Source organism: Charadrius vociferus, unplaced genomic scaffold, assembly GCF_000708025.1.
Source record: "Charadrius vociferus isolate BGI_N301 unplaced genomic scaffold, ASM70802v2 scaffold793, whole genome shotgun sequence".
In the NCBI taxonomy this organism is placed as follows: domain Eukaryota; kingdom Metazoa; phylum Chordata; class Aves; order Charadriiformes; family Charadriidae; genus Charadrius; species Charadrius vociferus.
Genome location: NW_009647833.1, coordinates 20,102 through 39,462, shown reverse-complemented (window position 1 = coordinate 39,462; position 19,361 = coordinate 20,102). Strand labels below are relative to the sequence as shown.

General features: G+C 36.0%; 1 protein-coding gene across 1 annotated transcript in view; it reads left to right on the top strand.

The window, feature by feature from the left end:
* BRIP1 (BRCA1 interacting protein C-terminal helicase 1) overlaps positions 1-18,862 on the top strand; it is a 61,087-nt gene extending 42,225 nt beyond the window's left edge. The window contains exons 16-19 of the mRNA XM_009882678.1: positions 12,656-12,768; positions 15,051-15,133; positions 16,919-17,218; positions 17,991-18,862. Of these exons, the coding sequence (XP_009880980.1) occupies positions 12,656-12,768; positions 15,051-15,133; positions 16,919-17,218; positions 17,991-18,862 (1,368 nt within the window). The remainder of the gene's footprint in view (positions 1-12,655; positions 12,769-15,050; positions 15,134-16,918; positions 17,219-17,990) is intronic.
* The last annotated feature ends 499 nt before the right edge of the window (positions 18,863-19,361 follow it).

Below are 19,361 nucleotides of genomic sequence, written 5' to 3'. Positions count from 1 at the left end.
CATTCCATTGGAATAGGCACTTCATAGTTGAAGCCCGGCATTCATAAAGGAAAAGAAAGCCAATGAATGTGGAAAAATGTTTTTCTAGACTTTCTTTCTACACAGTGAAAAAACCCATTTATTATTGACTAGATTGTAAGGCCACTTATTTTTTGGTGGTTTGGGCATGCCACTTAGGTAGTCACCCGGTTGCTGGCACACTTCTTCCCAGTGATAACAGCCAGTGTCGCTGCTTTATCTTATGTGTACCTTTTAGAGCTTTTTGGGACTACTTTGTGAAGCTGAGAAACAAAGCGAAGTAACGCAGAATAAATAAATACCAGGAACAGCTGGATTCTGGTTATTAGTACTGCCAAACCAAATAAGAAAATCATAGGTTTGCACTTGAAAGCCCAAACAGAGCTTTGGGTTTAGAGATGTGTTCTGAGCTTAAGAGAACAACCAAAGACTTCTTTGTTGTCTACAGTGTGTGCCTAATTACAGCCTTGGTGGAAAAAAACCCCACATCCTATAAGGACTAGTAAGGTTATATTAGTGGTGGCTGCCACTGCAATGTTCTTTCAATGCTTTCATAACTTTCTTGAAGCACTTACTCAGCCACAACATTTTTTTGCCTTAGTAAAATATAATACACTGTACTTTAGTATAAAAACATTTACATTCAAAGAATACTTAGGACTCTTTCTAGAGTTAGAAATGCTTTGCTTTAGAGACATATGCTGAAATGATATTTTGGAAATACTTCGTCTATAGTATGGCTGCAACTCTTACAATTTACTCCAAATGATTTCCAGAAAGTCACTGGTTTTGTGTTCTAAATGATACAAAATTAAATTGAAAAGAATGTGTCAAGAGTGAATTATGATCACGGTCAATTATGTTCCTTAAAATCAAAATAGTGCATTTGATTTTTACCTTGAGTTCAACCAAATATGTAATTTAATAGAATCACAGGCAGTACATCCCATTACTGATAACTAAATTCCAAAAAATCAGTGTTGTGTTAAACTATTTTTTTTAATTAGATTGAAGAAAAACTCTAAATTTTTAAGTCGGGATAGAAAAACTAGCTGCCAAATTGCGAGCAGCTAAAGGTTTGAGTGTATATATTTAGAGATGGTAATGCACAAAGCACTGCAGTGATCAATTCTAGATGAGAGGAGGGCATGCACCAGTCTCTTAGCATCAGATCTGAGGAGCTGTCTGGTGCATGGCAGTGCTCCTAGAATAATGCTAGGGGAAATAGTTTTTATTGTATATGTGTCTTTTGCTCAAGAACTTAGAGTCGGAGTGATAGCCAGCTAACCGTACTTCCCTTTACATTGAACGATGTTTTGTTTTGTCCAAGGCTTTAGGTTTATCAGATACCCCAAAAAGTTCCAGATTAATGCACGTTTCTTTTACTGGATGAGCTCAATTGTGTGAGGAAGGTTATGGTGAAGGATAGTCGCTTTGTTCACTGAAGAAAATTAATCAGTAGCTGTGTAGAAATGTAAGCATAGATACAAAATAAATTTGGAAGATTAAGCTTCTTTTTCAGTGGCATGTTAGCTCAGGAAGGGATTTGGAATTATATTTTTAAAGAAAAATTGGTTGTTGATAGTGAAGATTGGCATATAAAATTGAAAATAAAAAGAGGGGAGGGGAGGGAGAATGGGACACAACACCAGTTTTCACCTGAAACTGTTCTTTTTGTGTATTTCTGGGAGAGCTAATCCAATAGTATTGCTTCCCAGAATGGAATGAAACACATGTATTATAAAAGGGAACAGAAAAAGTAAGAAAGAAAAGTAAGTGCTACAGTTTAAAAAATTTAACTTTATATAAGAATGCGATATCCTATTTTTAATAGTCTGTGTGTATTAACAAATGCAAATTGTTGTTTTATACTTCAGTTCCCCTAGACCAACAGACCTTACCTAAACATTAGCAAGGAAAACAAATTTTTATTCCTGTACACTATATTATAATTTTCTAAATGCTATGGAATTATCTTCAGTGACTAAAACTTCATAGAACTGAAGGAGTATTGATTTCGTAATAAGGAAAAAAAGCACATGAAATTTGTAGGGATTGAAAGGGATGCTATAAGCTATGCTCCCATGTAGCAGATAGTTATTAGCATTACCCGAAATGAAAATAGATTCTTTGTTAATTATAGACAATTCGTTGTCTATAGTTAAGCCTTAACCTGTTGTCCTAACCGGTTGGAGTTTGGTTGGCTGTATTACTATTACATTAACAGTTAGAATCCAAAAGTCACAAGCCCAATTGCCAGGGGCTTAAATAATACTCACGTCGTCCTGCTAATGGTGCAACTTCATCTTCTAACCGTACTTTGGTAATCAAATCTAAATCCTTCAGAACTTAGGTGGGAATAGAGTTGGGTTTTAAAGTGAAAGCTGATGTTCAAATACTCCTTGCATTAAACAGTAGAAATAATTTTGGATACAACTATCAGGAAGAATATGATTACAGTATTTTATTCAAGTACCTTTGCTATTCAGGATTATTTTCAAAGCATATCAGTAGTGCTCATTATACTAAGCAGATACGGATTCTTCCTTCCAAGTACAACTGAGTGACTTTCTTTTAGGGTGGCTGATTTTATTTTAAATGTTTCTCCTTATTAACAGTTTTTTCTATTGGAATTCTTTTCTCCTCCTGGGCTTAGAGGAATCCAGATTTTTAAACATTAGAGGACACTGTGCAGTTTGTCTTTTTTGTAGGATTTTAGACTATGTTAAGTTCCCAAACTAGGCAGTTAAATTTTATAGGAGAGCTATGACATTTGATTTTATTATATCGTCAGTTAATGTTTCTTTAGATTTTGTAGGCTAACCACAAAACTGATTAAAACTTCCAGCTTTGAAGTTTTGGGAGGAGCTTAAGTTTTGAGCAGACAGAAGAAAATTCAGAACATGGTGACACGAGTCAAGTTAGACATATAGAGACATAAAATTGTGAGCATGGGTACATCTGTTGCCTTTACATAGCAAGTGGTGCTTAGTGGATATACCGAATGAAGGAACTGGTAAGATGATTAATAATGACATCCCTTTAAAAATAGGAAATGCAAGTGATTAACAATTCCCTTGGAATATCCCTGAGTTATATACTTCTGGGATTGGTTTAAATCACTAAAAAGTGCTCTGCTTCTACATGAAAATGCACTTGCATGTCTGTTTTTTTGGGTTAATAAACATCCTCTTAAGACTCAATTCCATAACCCCTTACTCCTGCACATAGCTTTTACTTGTGTGAGTAATCCCTTTAATACTGCTAGGACTGAGCACAATCACAAGGGTTTGTAGAGTCGTACCTTTGGAGACCAGTATTTCATGTTGGCAGTTTGATGTTGGCTCATCTCCACTAACATTACTTGTCTGTGATCAACCTGCTTTCTAAATATATTTTATGATTTGTAACTTGATGCTAATACCAGTGAACTGTAATATTAGAGAACATAAATAATGTGACAGGAAAAGATGTGTAATCCTATATACATGTTATCTGATGCTAACATACTATTCATTAACTTCTGTTATATATTTTGAATTGTAGCATTTTTGGATCCAGACATCAGTCTTTATATGGGCAAGAAACTCATTGTCAAGTGTGATGTATAATATCCAATTTCATTTTCTCCATATGCTTGTGCTAAATATATGCACAACTTCTGGTATTAAATGGCAAGCGTTTGGTCTCCTTAAGTAGCTGTATGCTTTTATAAGTTACCTTATTTTCTGTAGAACCTTTAAAGAATATAATTTAGTTTATTTTCCAGTTGCCTCACTTAAAAATTTTAGATATGTGGTATCTTACGTGCACTCATTTTCACAAAGAGAAGAGTCTAAAGCACTTTGTCAGTGTTGGAGAAAGAAATGATTAAGGCTCAGAAGTGTACTTGATAATAAACAATAGTGATTTTAGAAAGAGAGGCCAAACCCCTAATTCTGTGTTATTGAAAACGGTTTCCAATTGCTGAAGAATCAGGTTGTTAAAGCAAAATATATAAAAGAAATGTTAAAGTATTGCTTAAAGCTATGGTAGTCTCAATGGTAGGGTTTGGCTCTAGTGAAGCAGGAAAATTTATTTCGGAGCCAAAAACGACTTCTTTGGCTGTGACCAGGATTTCCTCTGCCCACCTCTGGGACCTGAAACTGGAGGTAGGAAAATCTGATTTTGGAGCCAAGTGTGACTTGTTTAGTTCAAGTCATAATTTACTGTTCTTACCTCGGGGACCTGAAAATAAAGAAACTCGCTGTGAAATGTTGATAATGGGCGACTCTGAAGTGCAAGCATTAAGCTAACTTTCCCAGAGAGCATTTCTTCACTTCCACCTTTCCAGATGCTTTTGATCGTAGTACAGTAGAGTGTACTTAATCATGTAACAGCTACGAGAATTTTACCAAAATACAGAGGAAAACGCAGTCAAACCCTTTTACATCAATAGATGGGCAAGGGAAGTAAACTTGATAAGGCTAGGCTTTCTCTGCGGTGACGTTACTCAAGAGCTGTGGCCGAGGTTGCCGTTAATGAGAAGTATTTCCCACAGCAGCTATAGGGTGAATATCAACTATGATGGCAAATACTTTCTTTATTGTTTCCAGCAACATAATTTGGGAAACATGATGGAACACATCATTTCAATTACAATTTTCTGGGTTATATGTAACTTAATGATACAAAGAGTTTGCAGCTATCGGGCTGAAGTTTCTTTCCTCTTTCTTGAGGGCTCAACAAATAGAGCTATGTGTATCATTTCAAAACAATGGCATTTTTTCTATGTATTTAAGTTAATTTCTAGTCCTTGTGGCAATTTTTAAGCCTATATGTTTTCTCTTCATTGAAAGGAGAAAGGATCTTGTGCTAGATAAATGGTTACTGAAATAATTAATTTCTTGCATACTATATTCTAGGAAAAGAAAAAATTCTAAGAAAATGATTGTTTAGATGTTTAACCTGAGTTGAGAAACTTACCATGCTCTGTATGAATTCCGTCGTAGCTTTGCATCACTTAAAAAATATTTTCACTTCTCTCACTGAAAATAAAGTATTGTTTTAAAATATGGGCAAACTAGTACAGACAATTACGTTTTATAGGAAGGTCATTGTTGTGTTTAGTAGAATTTGAAAATTCCCTGTGAAGTTAAGAATTCTTTCAGTGCTCTAAGACTGCTCTGTTAGTGATGGGACTGTTTTAGGCAGGCTGAATGTTTCTCAGCAACTTTGCCACATCTTTCCAGTCAAATCTGACGTTCATTGTAAAAGCCTTGGGACGCAGTGTGTGTTATCACTTCGGTATGATTTAAATGTTTGTAAAAAGTGATCGAATTTTTTGTTTGATTGTCTATGTTAATGGCTGTCTAAACCTGAGCCGCTTTTACTTTCTTCTTCATTACATTACTGTGAAAAGAATTATAAATATAAAGTGCGGAACAGAAAAACATTGATGGAGCTTTCACAGGAAAGGCAAAAATCATGGTATATTATTTATTGAATGTTCTCTGAGAGGGAAGTACTGAATAAGGTAAAAATGCGATGTGTGTATGTGTCTGTATGTATACACATATGCACACACACTTGTCTGTCTTCCATGCCCCACTTTGTACTCAATTTTACTTAGTATCTTAATTGCAAAGTAGCTTTTTGAAATGATAAGGATGTAAATAAGAAATATACTTACAGCATTGAAATGTACAATGTTATGCAGCAAGCTTCTATGTGTTAAATAACAATTATTGAGACAATATACTTATACATTTTGTTAAAGAGCGTGCTTTCCTATCATTCAGCCAGCATTGTTCCTGTCTTGCAGCAGTGCACTGTAAATCATTTCAATCTGCTGTGATACTGCTTACTAAGGGGCAATGCAGTGTGCAAGTGTGCAGAATCACATCGTAACAAGCCGACTGGCTGGATATTGCAGATCTCCATCGCTCCCCCCCCCCTTCTCCCCAAAGGAAAATGTCAGGAGGTATGGCTACCTGTGTTACCAAAAAACCAAGCAATGCAGTAAATATGTGGTGGTGTGGCAATTTCTTACATCCGTTTGAAGCAGTAAGAGATCTCAAAAACCTTTCACTTCCCACTTTTCCAGAAATAAGAATGGCTGGGAAAAGTGAAAGCTCTCCACACTCTTCTCACATCCAACAGAATTAATTAAGAAAAAAAACATTGATGGCAGAGGCTTAATTTGTGGGAATAGTTGTAAAATCCTATGGAGTACAGCACTCCTGCAGCTGAGAAAGGTAACATTTAAGTTACCTTAGCCTGTCAGCCTAGTGGATGGCATTTCTGTTCTACTGGTGCAAGGCTAATGTCAATACGTTGGCACACATCACAGAAATCATCCCCGAATATATCTGGAAGTTAAGCCTTTGGATAAATAATACAGCAAATCAGAACTTTTCCTTTACATTTAATAGTTTACTTTTCTGATCCATAAAAAATTCCAAAGTGATTTTCTTGTGTTTATCTTGTCCTTAGCAAGTAGTGTTGACCTTTAAGTTTTTACTTTACTGTCAAAGTATGTTGAAAGCTTTAAAAGTGAAGCTATCACCTTGGGGATTTGTAAGGATGACTGACACTTACCACTTCACCTTAGACGCAGTGGCACTGAGCGTATGCAGCAGCGTTGTACCTCAAGGGAAGCTGTTTGATTTTTTTCACTTCTGCTTCACTGGAAATGGATTGAATTTTCTCTTCAGAGGAGAGTTTTGGTTGCATTAGATTTTAATCAAGTCACTTGTTCACAGTCCCTCAAAGCCTACAAGACTGAGATGAGTAGATGGGCTTGGGGTGAATGCGCTACAAGATTTGTCAAACCGTAAAACTTTCAGATCTCTGAGATGCCGCACGGTGTAGTTGACAATACTAAAAGTGTTCAGCGGCTACAACATTACATAAGCTTCCCATCTCTGACACTGGGATTAAGAGTGAGAATACTGGGGAAGCATTTAGTCATAAAATACCTTGTGAGTTCAAAATGGCTTTGCATAAAGTGGTAGTACTGTGTTTCTGCCCCAGAAGGTGGTGTTGGCCAGTTAGTAGACTTGAATGGACAGGAGTTTTCTGTTGCCTTTACTTTTTTAAGTCATGTCTCATATTTAAGCTTTTGGGCTCTGGGGAGACAAGCTGTCGGTGTTTTTCCATATATAGTTTCTTTCTAGCCACTTCTGTGACTTTATTCCTCCCCCCCCCAGTTTCAGTAACTTGTCATTGTTTTGATTATGTCTTCATTGAAGCAACACACACTGGACTGTTTAACTCTCATGGATGCTCAGTGCTTTTTCAGGTGCACTGGTTGGATGCAACAGCCTGCAAGATACAGCTACTCAGATCTAGATCTGCAGAGTTGTTATTTCTGTTATCAGAGGAAGGCAAAGTTTTAAGTGCAGGTAGAAAATTTTCAGGCAGAAAAGGTCGCCTGCACTATTTTTAAGTTTATGTGGCTTTGATGCACGTACTATTGATGTGCGTTGCTAGCCTCCGTACGGGGCGGGCGCTGGAGGGCGGTAGGTGCGGAGTTCAGCCTCCCAGTGACTCACCTGCTAGAGAGGCTCGGAGCGTGGAGCTGTGTAACGGAGCATCTCGAACGTGATTGAGCAGTACAAAGCATTGGTCACATCACTAGCTGATCATGTCTTATTCACAGTCCATGGTTTTACTGTGCCCACAGTTTTGGGGTTTTCTTGCTGTTTTTTTAAAGAAAAGCAGTATTTATGTGTGAAAGCAGAAGAGAGTGTTATATTTGTGTCTGGTGACCATCTTTAGGTATATGAGATGATTAGAATGGCCTTAATAAATTGTTGTCATATACAGAATCTAGTTTGAAAAGTGACAGGTAATAAGCATTTGCTTATTTCATACTGTTTTATATGTATTAACAGTGCACTTGGAATGCTTGGAGCATTTAAAGATAACGTCCTGCCATAGTATCTTTTTCCTTTGGGCTAATAAAGTGAGACGTCGTGTTTAGATACGGCTTTTAGTAGGTCTACTGAGGAGGGAGGATGTTTGAAGCGTATTCTATGACTCACCCAGGTCTTTACACGTGCATTATTAGTCTTAAATCTCACAGACGTTGTTACTGCTTTTGAAGTGAGGAGGGGGAAAGTTAAATGCTGCACTATTTAATGCTACTTCCATTTAAGGCTTTTGAGATATAAAAGAAAAGAAACAGGTTTTCATGTCTTTTACTTTCCTGCACTTACAAACTTTTATGATTGCTTGGCATTCGTCAGGAGGAAAGTAGATGGCAAGTATGTTCTTGAAGAATTCTAATTATTGCTATTTCAGGTGGAAGAGAGACTCTAACTGGACACATGAGGTTTTTAGGATGGTAGATTTCCTTAAAAACTATTTTTATATCTTTTTTTTGGGATGGAAACAGGGAATGACCACCTGGTGTTTTTTTGCTTTTTGTTTTTAGGAGGTGGGGAATTAGTAGATTTTAAACATGAATGTGTCTCTTAAAGTTTTTTCAATGATATGAGCAATGGTCTTTGTTTTCATTACCATTTTTCCTCTCATAAAACCAGAGAAACAAGTCAGTGGAATGCCAGAAAACATTTATATCCATTTTCTGGCTTCTATTTCCATGGAGAATAGATGGAGGAGAGTGCTGGGGAGCGAAGGGCATGAGTTTACACGTGTGTGTGTTAATGTACCTACCTACGCATGTGTGCATGTATTGACACAGTTCCAAGTTTATTTGCCTTTTCCTTTCAGGAGTTGTCCCCTTCTTTAACCTGAGCCGTCACAACACTGCTAAGTGCTGATGGGAAGAGAAATGCAGGTTTAGATGAGTGCTCTGTTTAACTGCTCACAATAGTGCCATTGTATTCATGCATTTCTGTCTTGTCTCTAGACTTCTGGGTAATCTGGTTTGTAATCCCACAGGTTACACTCTGGAGGTCATTTTTAATCTACCAGAGAAAATAGGAGACAATTGAAGATGTTTGTGAAGCGATGTCCTGTCAAAGAACAGGCTTGCCTTGTTAACCGTTAGTAACAGCTTGGGATTTTTTGTTTGTTTTTAGAAAGCAAAGTATAGCGCTACATTTTGTTAAATAAAGCAATATATCTAAAAAAATCTTGAAACTTTACCAGATGCAGTTAAACCAAACACAGTTCATTTTGCTGATTTAAATTGCGGGAAATAAAAAAATTGCATGCTGGGGCTTAGCCCATTCAGCCTGCATATTGTGATATGGGCACTGACAAATAGATTTAAAGTTTTCTGATTATGAATGATAGATGCCCCAAATGCATATTCTGCAGTCCTGCTAGGCTTTGCTCTTTAGGTCTGAAGCCCCGCTCTTTGGCTGGGATAAAACAATTCTGGCTGAGTGTCTGCTGGATCATCTGCTTGTTTTTGCTGAAGTAAACTTTTAAAAAAGTAATTAATTGTGTAGCACAGTAGTTTTTATTCTTTGTAGGTTAAATGCTTTCTCATTAGAACTTCTTAACAGGTAAATTAGCACGTAGGATGCTGTGCAGACCTTTAGCTGAAGATATCTAAAATGTGCTGAAATTGGGTCTCACATTTCCTTAGCTCAGTTGTAATTATGACTGCAAAGCAAGGAGAAGCTTTATATTTACAGAACAACAAGAACTCAATTTAAAGGAGAAAACAGTGTTTTAATTTCATTGTCCAACCGTTGATTTTTCTATAGGAGCAAATAATTCATAACAGATGGATGTTTGTATACCTTGCTGTTAAATATAACCATGGTTTTGTTAATTTTGAATAAATCTAGTTCAGCCTAGTGTGTTGCTAAAGAGGCACGCTGCAGGCTTCTGTGTCTGAATTTGCAGGTTGTTTTGGGGTTTAAAAACAAGCCCTAGTTTTTGAGCTACTCTTCTGAGCTTTGTGCCGTAAGCTAACTGATTCTGCCTGTGATCATCACAGTATAAATCCACTTTACATACTTATATATCCCTTGAATCCTCAATAAGTTGAGTTTCTTCATGTGAAACAATGTTACCACAGGTAACTTTTTTTTGTGATTTATCAAACACTTAAAATCTAATATAATGAATGTTGTTTAATGTTGTTGTTGTCGAAGGAAAAACTTGTATTGCTAATTTTGATTGAAAAATATGCTTGAAAATTCTTTTGAATTGTGGCAGAAACTGCCTCACAATATTTTTCCAAGTCAAAAAAAAACCCAAAAAACTTGCTCATGGCATTTATTTTTTTCTTGCTATTTCTCAGTTCATATTCCATAGTGGAAGATGTCGAACTAATTAAGCATTAAAAGAACGAGCGGTTAGCAGGTATAATGTTGTTAGACTTCAGTTAATGTGAATGTGACCGTGACCTCCCAGATAGATCAAAGACTAATCTCTCTGACAGCTACAAGATGGCAGAGCTTGCCACCGGCCTTCTGCTGCTGCTGGCTGGAGCTATTTGTCTGTAAAGCATGCCTGATAGCTAAGAGTATATTTTTAAGGATGAACAGGTAAAAGTAAAAGGCTGTCTTTTGACATTTTAACTAATCCCTTCTAGCCTGTGGTTTACTGCACATTTAGGATATTTGCTAGCAGGAGAGACTGGCTTTTTCACATATGTAACATGTCATTTTGAATTGGGCGTTGATTTGATGCTTGATAATGTAGGAGTTATACAATGAAATAGATTCTGATTGCATTAAAATGACATGCCCTGGCCTTTTACCTTTAGTAGACTTATAATGAAAACTGAACTCTCAGCAATGTAAGTTGTCATCTCGTGCTGAGACGTGACCGTTTAAGTGAGAAAACAGAATGTTTGTTTTCTGTTAACCCTTTTTTAAAGTAAGATAGAAAAGACATATTACACGTTTAGACCGGGAGAATATGGATTTTTGCATTTGAGAAATGAAACGTCGTTGTTGATGTGCAGTACAAGCATCACACATTTGCATAATGCTAACATGTATTAGAAAAATGTATAAGTAAAGTCTTTTAACCGCGGGCTAATGCAATACAATGCGGGTGATCTGACTGGTTTGCCTTCTCCTGTTACCTCAGTGGTTTAATGCACATAATTAAAAATGGCATAATTTTTATCTGTATAAGACACATGACTAGTTACTCTAATACTGTTTTGAACCGTCTGCTAGCGAAGTAAGAAACTGTGGTAAAGCTGCATTTGTTAGAATTGGCCAAAATCTTACTGATAACAGAAATTCTTCAAAAGAGGAAATTGTTAGAAAACGTACCATGACTAGAAGATAAATGCAAAGCATGTACAGGACTATATTGACATTAGTTCTGTTTTAAAGACTTTAGTGACATTTTCCGACATCATACCTCATTTCAAATGGTGAGGAGTACCCTTCTGTTTCCCTGGGTGGTGTTTCCATTTGTAGAAATGCACAGATAAGCTCAAGTTCCTTTTTAAAGAATGGTTTTAATGTTCATAAAGCGTTCAGAAGATATCATCTTCTGTTTTGAAAATTACAAAGGAAACCTCACATGCCAGTCAATAAATTCTGAGTGACTGGAACAAATATTAAATCTGTGAAATCAAACTGAATTTACTTTCTGGCTGTAAAGATTGAATTTGTAAATTTGACAGGCAATTTAAAGGGCATAAGTACATAAAATAAAATTTCTTATCCAAATGCAACTTGAAAGTTACCTGTCAGAAGAGGTTAGAAGTCTGCTGTTTTCTCTCTTGAAGCGTGTCCTTTCACTTGTCAGTTTAGAAAGGTTAATACTGTACAAAAGAGCAACGGAAAGACCCTTTTTCCTGTAGTTTTATGTTTGTTTATTAAAAAAAAAAATAATTCAATGGACCCCCTCTCCCAATAATAATACATTTTTATGATGTGTGTTGCAACTGTGTATAATGTCCAAATACAAATTCTTGTTCTAATTCAGATCAGGCACCGTATGTGTAGTTGTCCGTACTATCGGAAGGGGGAGGCGGGGAGTTCTTTTGCAGTTGATACCAGATCTGCTTTTGAAGCAGTGAGGAGAGAATGCTTTTTAAAAAGATGATTGTGCTCTTTTTTGCCTTATGCTAGCCCGTGGGCCGGCAGACCTTAGCTGCTGCCTTTGCTTCAGATTTAGGCAGTGAAACGTTTGTTTCCAAACGGCAGAAGGGGATGCCGAGCTGGGAACTAGAGCTGGTGTTGCTGGCTTCTGGTACTTCGGCGGGGCTGCGAGGTCTCACTAGTTCTTTCTTAGCTTTTGAAGAAGAAGGGGTTATATTTGCTTAACCCTCACTTGAGAAAAGTCTGGTCTGGTCCCAGCACTAGATTAGGAGTCAGCTTTTGTGATAAAGGGAAGGAGAAAGATCTCCACAGTGTCATTTACTTCCAGATAAGCAAATGAACCTGTGGTGTAGTTAGTCCACTTATTTGTATCTGGGTTTTTTGACTGTGTGAACAGGTTATCCTTCTCTTGCTAGAACAGAGATTTGGGTAAGCGTGTGGTGGTTTTGTTAATACGTATAAACTATTGGAATAGGTGACGTTAAGAATGACTTGAGAAGGGTAAAAGCAGTAATTTGTTAGTATGCAAAATACAAAGTTGAAACACTGAAACACACTTTACATATTCACTTATTTAATCAATATTTGCTTGTTTTCCCCTCTTAGAATATTTCCTTTTCAGCATCATTATTAAAGACAATATTTTATAATTTCTTTCTTAGGTTGAGTTAAAGAGGAAATACAATGACCAGCACAAAAATACAAGAGGCCTTTTACCGGGGAGTCACTGGTATGAAATTCAAGCTTATAGGGCTCTGAACCAAGCCCTGGGAAGGTGAGATAAACCGAACATAAATATATGTATTTGTAGAACTTTTGTGTGTGTGTCACGTCTTTAAGGATTAATTCCTCACTGTTAACGCAAAGGGGATAAATCAGGCCAAAAAACTCATATTGCAGAAATCAGGTCTTCAGCTGTTCTGTACTGGCAACTGTCTGGTTTTCGGTCTGTTGTGCCTTCGAGTGTTGTTATAATTCAAAGTTTTTGGTTCACATTCAGAATCCACTTTAGTTTGGTTGCAGGTTTTATTGCTTGTAGTCCAGATATACAGAAAGGAAAGCAGTTGCAGAGACAAATAGTTCTTGAGTTTGTAAACCAAATGAAAATTCTTACGTCTTTTCAAATGTACGAATTTTTTGATGTTTAGGCTGCAAGTATTTTTGAAAGGGAGAAATAGCGGGGGGGGGGGGGCGGTTCTCAGACCTTTGCAAAAGGTCAATTCAATTATCGTGCTCACTGATCTCTTTCCAGATTTAGAAGTGGCATAGCTTACTCAAATGAAAAAATCCCCCAAATTTTATTAACAGGATGGAATTAATTCATCCTTCTCCAAAAAAAATTATCATATACGTGGATAGATCTAGATAGTTATCATAGATGCCATACATCTGTCATAGAGGTACAGACACAGATTTATAGATAGGAAGAGAAACATCAGCTGGAAGACTTTCGTTATTTGAATTAGACCTAATACAAATGCGATGATGTAAGTGAAGGTTTAGAAAGAAAAGTGAGAGAAAATAGTCTATGTAGTAAATTCTCATTGTAAATTCTTATTACAGGTCTGATTTCTTAGATTCCTCTTTGGAGACTAAAAGCATTAGTTAAAATTTAAGAAAAATTGAAAAAACGGTGGGATGCTAATAAAAAGTTTGTCACTGTGAAATAAGTTTTAACTTAAATCTAGTTTTAGTTAAAATTGCTTATTGTATAATTTATCATTTGAATGAAATTATGCTAGTCTAAAGTTAAACGGAGAAAACAGACCTCCATTCTGACATAAATGTATGAATTGTGTATAATACCATTAGGCTAAGGTCTTAGTAAATTGAGATTTGGCAAGGGATGACCCGCGCACGATGACTATTTTTATGCAACCAGAACAGTCTACTCAGGTGATACTGGATTACAGTCGATAGGCAAGCGTCTTACTGCAGCGATGCCTGCAGGGGCAGGAGTGAGCGGAAGCGTACCGGTCTTCACTCTGACACTTTTCTCTTAATTTAGTGCTGTTACATTATATGAAGTAACACAAGTCCATGAAATGAAATAGCAGCCTTTGGGAGTATAACAGATGGTGTGTACGGCCAGGTGACAATCACGCAAAGAATTTGTTGCAGCGCTACTTTTTCTAAAAGTGTAGGATATGTCTCCAGTGGGCATAAATCATTTAAACTGTGATTTGAAAGAACATTTATTAAAGCAATGGAAAAAACGAGAAGTTGGAAGAAACTTGTTTCTTAAAGATGTTTGGGTAGCTTTTCTTATCATGGAGAGACCTCAAATATAAATAAATAATATTTCTTTGGAGAGCCAGCCTTGTCGCTCCCATTTTCAGCCCTGACTGACACACTTGTGGGTTTATGTACGTTTGTAAACATCATCTTCAAATTTGTCCTTATACAATGGGGATGATAATCCTAAACTGTTACTGACAGATTCTTTTCCCTATTTCATTTATATCATCACTGTTCTTTAATATTCTTTTTTCTGGCGGGCAGTATAGAACTACGTGTTAAAAATGTTAAAAATAATATCAGTACACGTAAAGTGACTACTGGATTATTACTGTAGGCCTCTAACAACTGAATTATGAACTCGATGGTATCGCTCACAGCTTTGGTCTGTAGGATTATTCATTTTGTTACTAAAGAGAGTTAGGAATAACATACGGTTTAGAAACAAAGAAGTGCATAGTTATTTAAAAAAACTGTTTGCAGTTGCATCGGTCCATTTTCTTTCCTTTGACACTTGTGCATGTTCTTCTCTCTGTATTTATGCTACCCAGTTAAGAGCGGAAAACAAATGTCATGCGGTTTGATTAGCTGCAGAATATTTGTGTGGGGTTATTTAATTCGCCAATTTTTGTATAGTAAATTTAAGAACTGAAGGAAAATTAAGCTTCCATGACATCCGTAACAATTTTTCATGCAAGAGAGTAGGAAAACACTTCCTCTATATATTTGCATATTGCGATCCCTGTTGTCTGATCCCCAGGTTTTTTTACTATATGCACTCTAATTATATAGACACTCTTTTTTGTTGCTCACATATAGGTGTATAAGACATAGGAATGACTGGGGTGCTCTTATTTTAGTCGATGACCGCTTCCGGAATAACCCGAATAAGTACATAACTGGTAAGCTGGAAAAATCTTTCTGGGAAAGATCCTAATATTAACAGATAGTGAAAAATCAAGATTACAGAAATATGGTTATACAAATGCAGGTGCGCAGGAGAAGTCATCATGAAATATATCCATTGAACTCAAAATTGTGCTGTTGAAACTGAAAACTTTAAAACTGTACCCTGCTGTATTGCTGTTTCATTAAATATGCTGAAACATGTTGATACCAGTGTTCAGTCAATTTAATTTCACCCCCCTTTGGATATTCAGATCGTGATGTAGAAATTTCAGTATGCAGAATTTGAGAATGCTTTCTTAAAATGCGACCTACAAAAACCTAAGGAATCTTAATCTTTGTATATTAAATGTATATAATATACGTAGACAAATATGTGCATGTCTGTATTATATGTGTATGTATTAAAAAGCAAGAGTTACTAGATTTTTATTTGGATTTTGGATAAGTCTCTAGTGGATGTATACTTTCTGCCCGTAGGGAGCTTTCATGATTAGGGTTTGCGGTCTGAATTTAACATTCCGGCTTTTTAGGTAAGAACAGGTAAAGGTTGTGCCATTCCCATTATGGAACCACTAAATGCTCAATATGCAAAAAGTATTTTCTGTTTGTAGTTGTATACTGGCTAGAAAGAAATGCGGATAAGCTGGATGGCACGCATGATCTTAAATATATATTTATTTTTTTTTTTAATGTCAAAAGAAATTGCTTAGGAATGCATTATGTATCTTTGTTGCTGCCCTGTTTAGAAGAGATGGGCGAAAAGATGATGTAAACAGATAATGTTGCAGTCTAGTCAGCAGGTGGAGCTCAGCTGCTGTAATACAAGTCAAACTGTTTTCTGACATGTCTGTACTAAAAATACATTTAAATTGTCTAAGTAAACACAAGTAATACAGATAGTAATACAAATAATCTATATGTTCAAGATTTGGTAAGATTAGTACTTTTTCCAAAAAGTAAAAGTTCACAGAAGAATCAAGTTCGCTGGGTTTGGGTTTTGGTTTGGTTTTTTTTTGTTTTGGTTTTTTTTTGTTGTTGTTTTTTGTTTTTAAATTGACGCTAAAGGACTATTTAAATGGGTTTAAAAACATTTTTTAAAAATCAAGAAAGTTAGTTTTTACTTCACTCTTGTGTGGTCCAACATCATGTAAACAGCTGTTGTTGTCCAGACACCTGCTATTTGAGAATTTTAAAAATGATTGCTGTATGAGAGCATACTGCATTATATTTTAGCTATTTGGGCCGTTGCGATTCTTTCTGAATAACTGAGTTACTGTTACTTAAATAAAATTGTAAAAGCTTTATTATATTCTAATTTTTGTCAGACCTTGTTGGTATGATAATAAATAACTGTACTGTATGTAAGTTACTTTTTAATAATTCATGATAACCAGCAAAATGAAAACTGAGGCATAATAGAAATATAATGATGTCTTTGCAATGCAGCAGTTGGAATTTTGAAATGTGTTAGTGAAAAAGGTAAAGGCCTTTCAATAAAAAATATTTAATACTTCATTTTTAATAAAAAAATATTGTTAGTGTTACTCATCCATATACTACCATTGATTAAATCAAGTTCCCAGCCCTGGAAAGGAAGACATATATTATCTTACTTTCATGAGCAACTTCTTGAAATCTTTATGAATCTGTCTATGCATATGTAGAAGTATTTGCAATATTAGGGTAATATTTAATAATGTGGAATATCTGGTATAGATGGTGTAGTTCTGCAGTAATGCTTTATTTTAATTTTCTTCTTTTTGTTTTCTTTTTCTCAGGACTATCTAAATGGGTTCGCCAACAAATCAAGCACCATGAAAATTTTGCTAGTGCACTTGAATCCTTGCGTGCATTCGCTATAAAAAACCGGAAAGGCATTGATTGTCCATCGGCGTGCAGCAGTGAATTTCTCCATGCACCTTCAAGTTCAAAAGACCTGTCACAAGCCTCTCAACGGGATGCAACTATTCATCTATCACCAGATGTTCCTGCTAAAAGTGAGGAGCAAAATTTGGTTTCAGAAATTAATTTTGCTGCAACCATCAGCTCAGTTAATCCTACAGCATCAAATCAGCCAAGTAACATCGGGGCAACAATGAAACAAAGTATGTTCATTTCCTGTGGAAAAAACTTCATTAACAATATTAAATGTGAAGTTGCATCTTTTTGGGGAGAAACAAATGGTTTTTGAAATTACAGAAGTGCTGTGGTGCAAAATGATGATTATTCACAAATGCATATGAGCTGTGCTCAACAGACTGAAATTAATTGTCGTTCCATCTGGTTACCCTAAAACAGTTGATAATGTTTGATAAGTTTATAGTGCAATCAAAAATGTTTCCATTTAAATTTCTTTTTCCATTGAAAATTATGAAGATAACTTAAAATGTATTGGAAATACATAAAGATTAGCATTATTGCAAGATGAATGCCTTAGTTCAACCTACATCTGTTGTTTAGACATTGCTGTGAGACACCTTTCATATAATCTCTTCCGGTACCAGCTTTACAAGTAAGTATCCATCCATTCCTAAATTTTAGGAAAGCTATGACTTCATTTCAGGCAGGAAAGATATAAATAACATAAGAGAACAACAATAAAATCTAAAAATTTTAAATCCAGTCATACTTTAACTTTACACGTGCCAGTTAATCTATTGATTTAATTAAGACAATTCGTGTGCAAAGATAGTTGTAACATCTGGGCTTTTGTTTGTGTTGGATCTTAATGAGTATTATAAAATATCTGTAAACCTAATAAAACAGTGATAATTTTGATGTGCTAAACACGCTGTAAATCAGTGGGGGGAAGGCATATACAATTAATTAATGTTTTGTGATTTTTCACAGGTGGCCAGAAAGTTGATGTAGAGAGTCATTCTCACCACGTAACGCAAAGAAGCAAACATATGGACTCCACACCCGAAGTGCCAGCAACTAAAATAGAGGGAGAAAGAAAGAATGATTGGACTAATTCTGATGTTATGAAAGAACACTGCTGCCTTAACCCACTGACTTCAACACCTTTGCCTGTAGCGAAGAACTGCATCTCCACAGCTAATAGCAAACAAAAGAATGTGAATAGGGCTAGTGAACTTATTGATCGTGTAAATCAATGCCAGTCATCATTAATTTCAGAACATAAACCAAGTGTACCAGAATCATGTTTGGGAACAACTCATTTTTCAGTTAAATATAGTGAGGCTCCAGTTGAAGAGCATTCTGATGAGATACAGCTTCAAGCTGAGTCCTGCAGTGAGTTTCCTTCAGCAGTAGGGAAGTCTGAACTTTCAAAGTTAAACATCTCTGCAGAAGCTGAAGATGAGGATGAGAGTATCTACTTCACACCAGAACTCTATGATGATGTAGAATCAGAGGAAGAGAAAATCGAACCACTGGTTCCAACCTGTAATACAAATGAGAATTTGATTGAATGTGGAAACTCCGTGGTCGCTGATGATCTTTTTGCAATCAACACCTCAGAAACACTGTGTGTGACTAAAAAAAAGACTGATGATGATGGCAGGACCACAAATTTACATGGAATAATGCGAAATGAGGGGGGTAGGAATAATGCAGTTAATAATGTAGAGCTGACTACTGAAATAGAAGCAGAGCAGATAGCATCTCAAGAGATGGACACCAAGAAACGGAAAATCAGTCTTTCCAGATCACGAAATAAAGGTGTGTCATCTTTTCTATTGGACAATACTAGCACATAGTGACAGCTTCTGTAGGAAACGTAGTGAGCAGCCTTTACATCAGAGCCTCACTATAGAGCAGTGAGCGCTTTCTAGTTCTCATTTAATATGTGCTACTATCAGGCTCAATTTTTCATGATACTTTTTTTGGTTTTTCATTGTTAAGGTTGTGCAACGTGCAGTTTTCTATAGATATAACTAAGATTCTTCATCATGACTGTGTGGCAAAAAGACATCATGTGTGGAAATTCTAAACAGAAGCCCAAGTAGCATTTGACTTGTAATTATAGGCTGAGGAGGTTTGTCTATTACAGTTTTAATTAATTCCTCATTAAATACAATCAAACAATTGGGGTTTTCTCAGAAAGCAAAGCACCTGTATAGTCAAATTATAGTTTTCTGCATTTGTTAGGGCTTTTTTATGAATTAAAGATGTAGAACAGCATCTTAGCAGATCAAGTAATATGATAGGTTGAGCCTAGATACTGAAATAGCCATATTCTTCAATACTTCGTTGCCT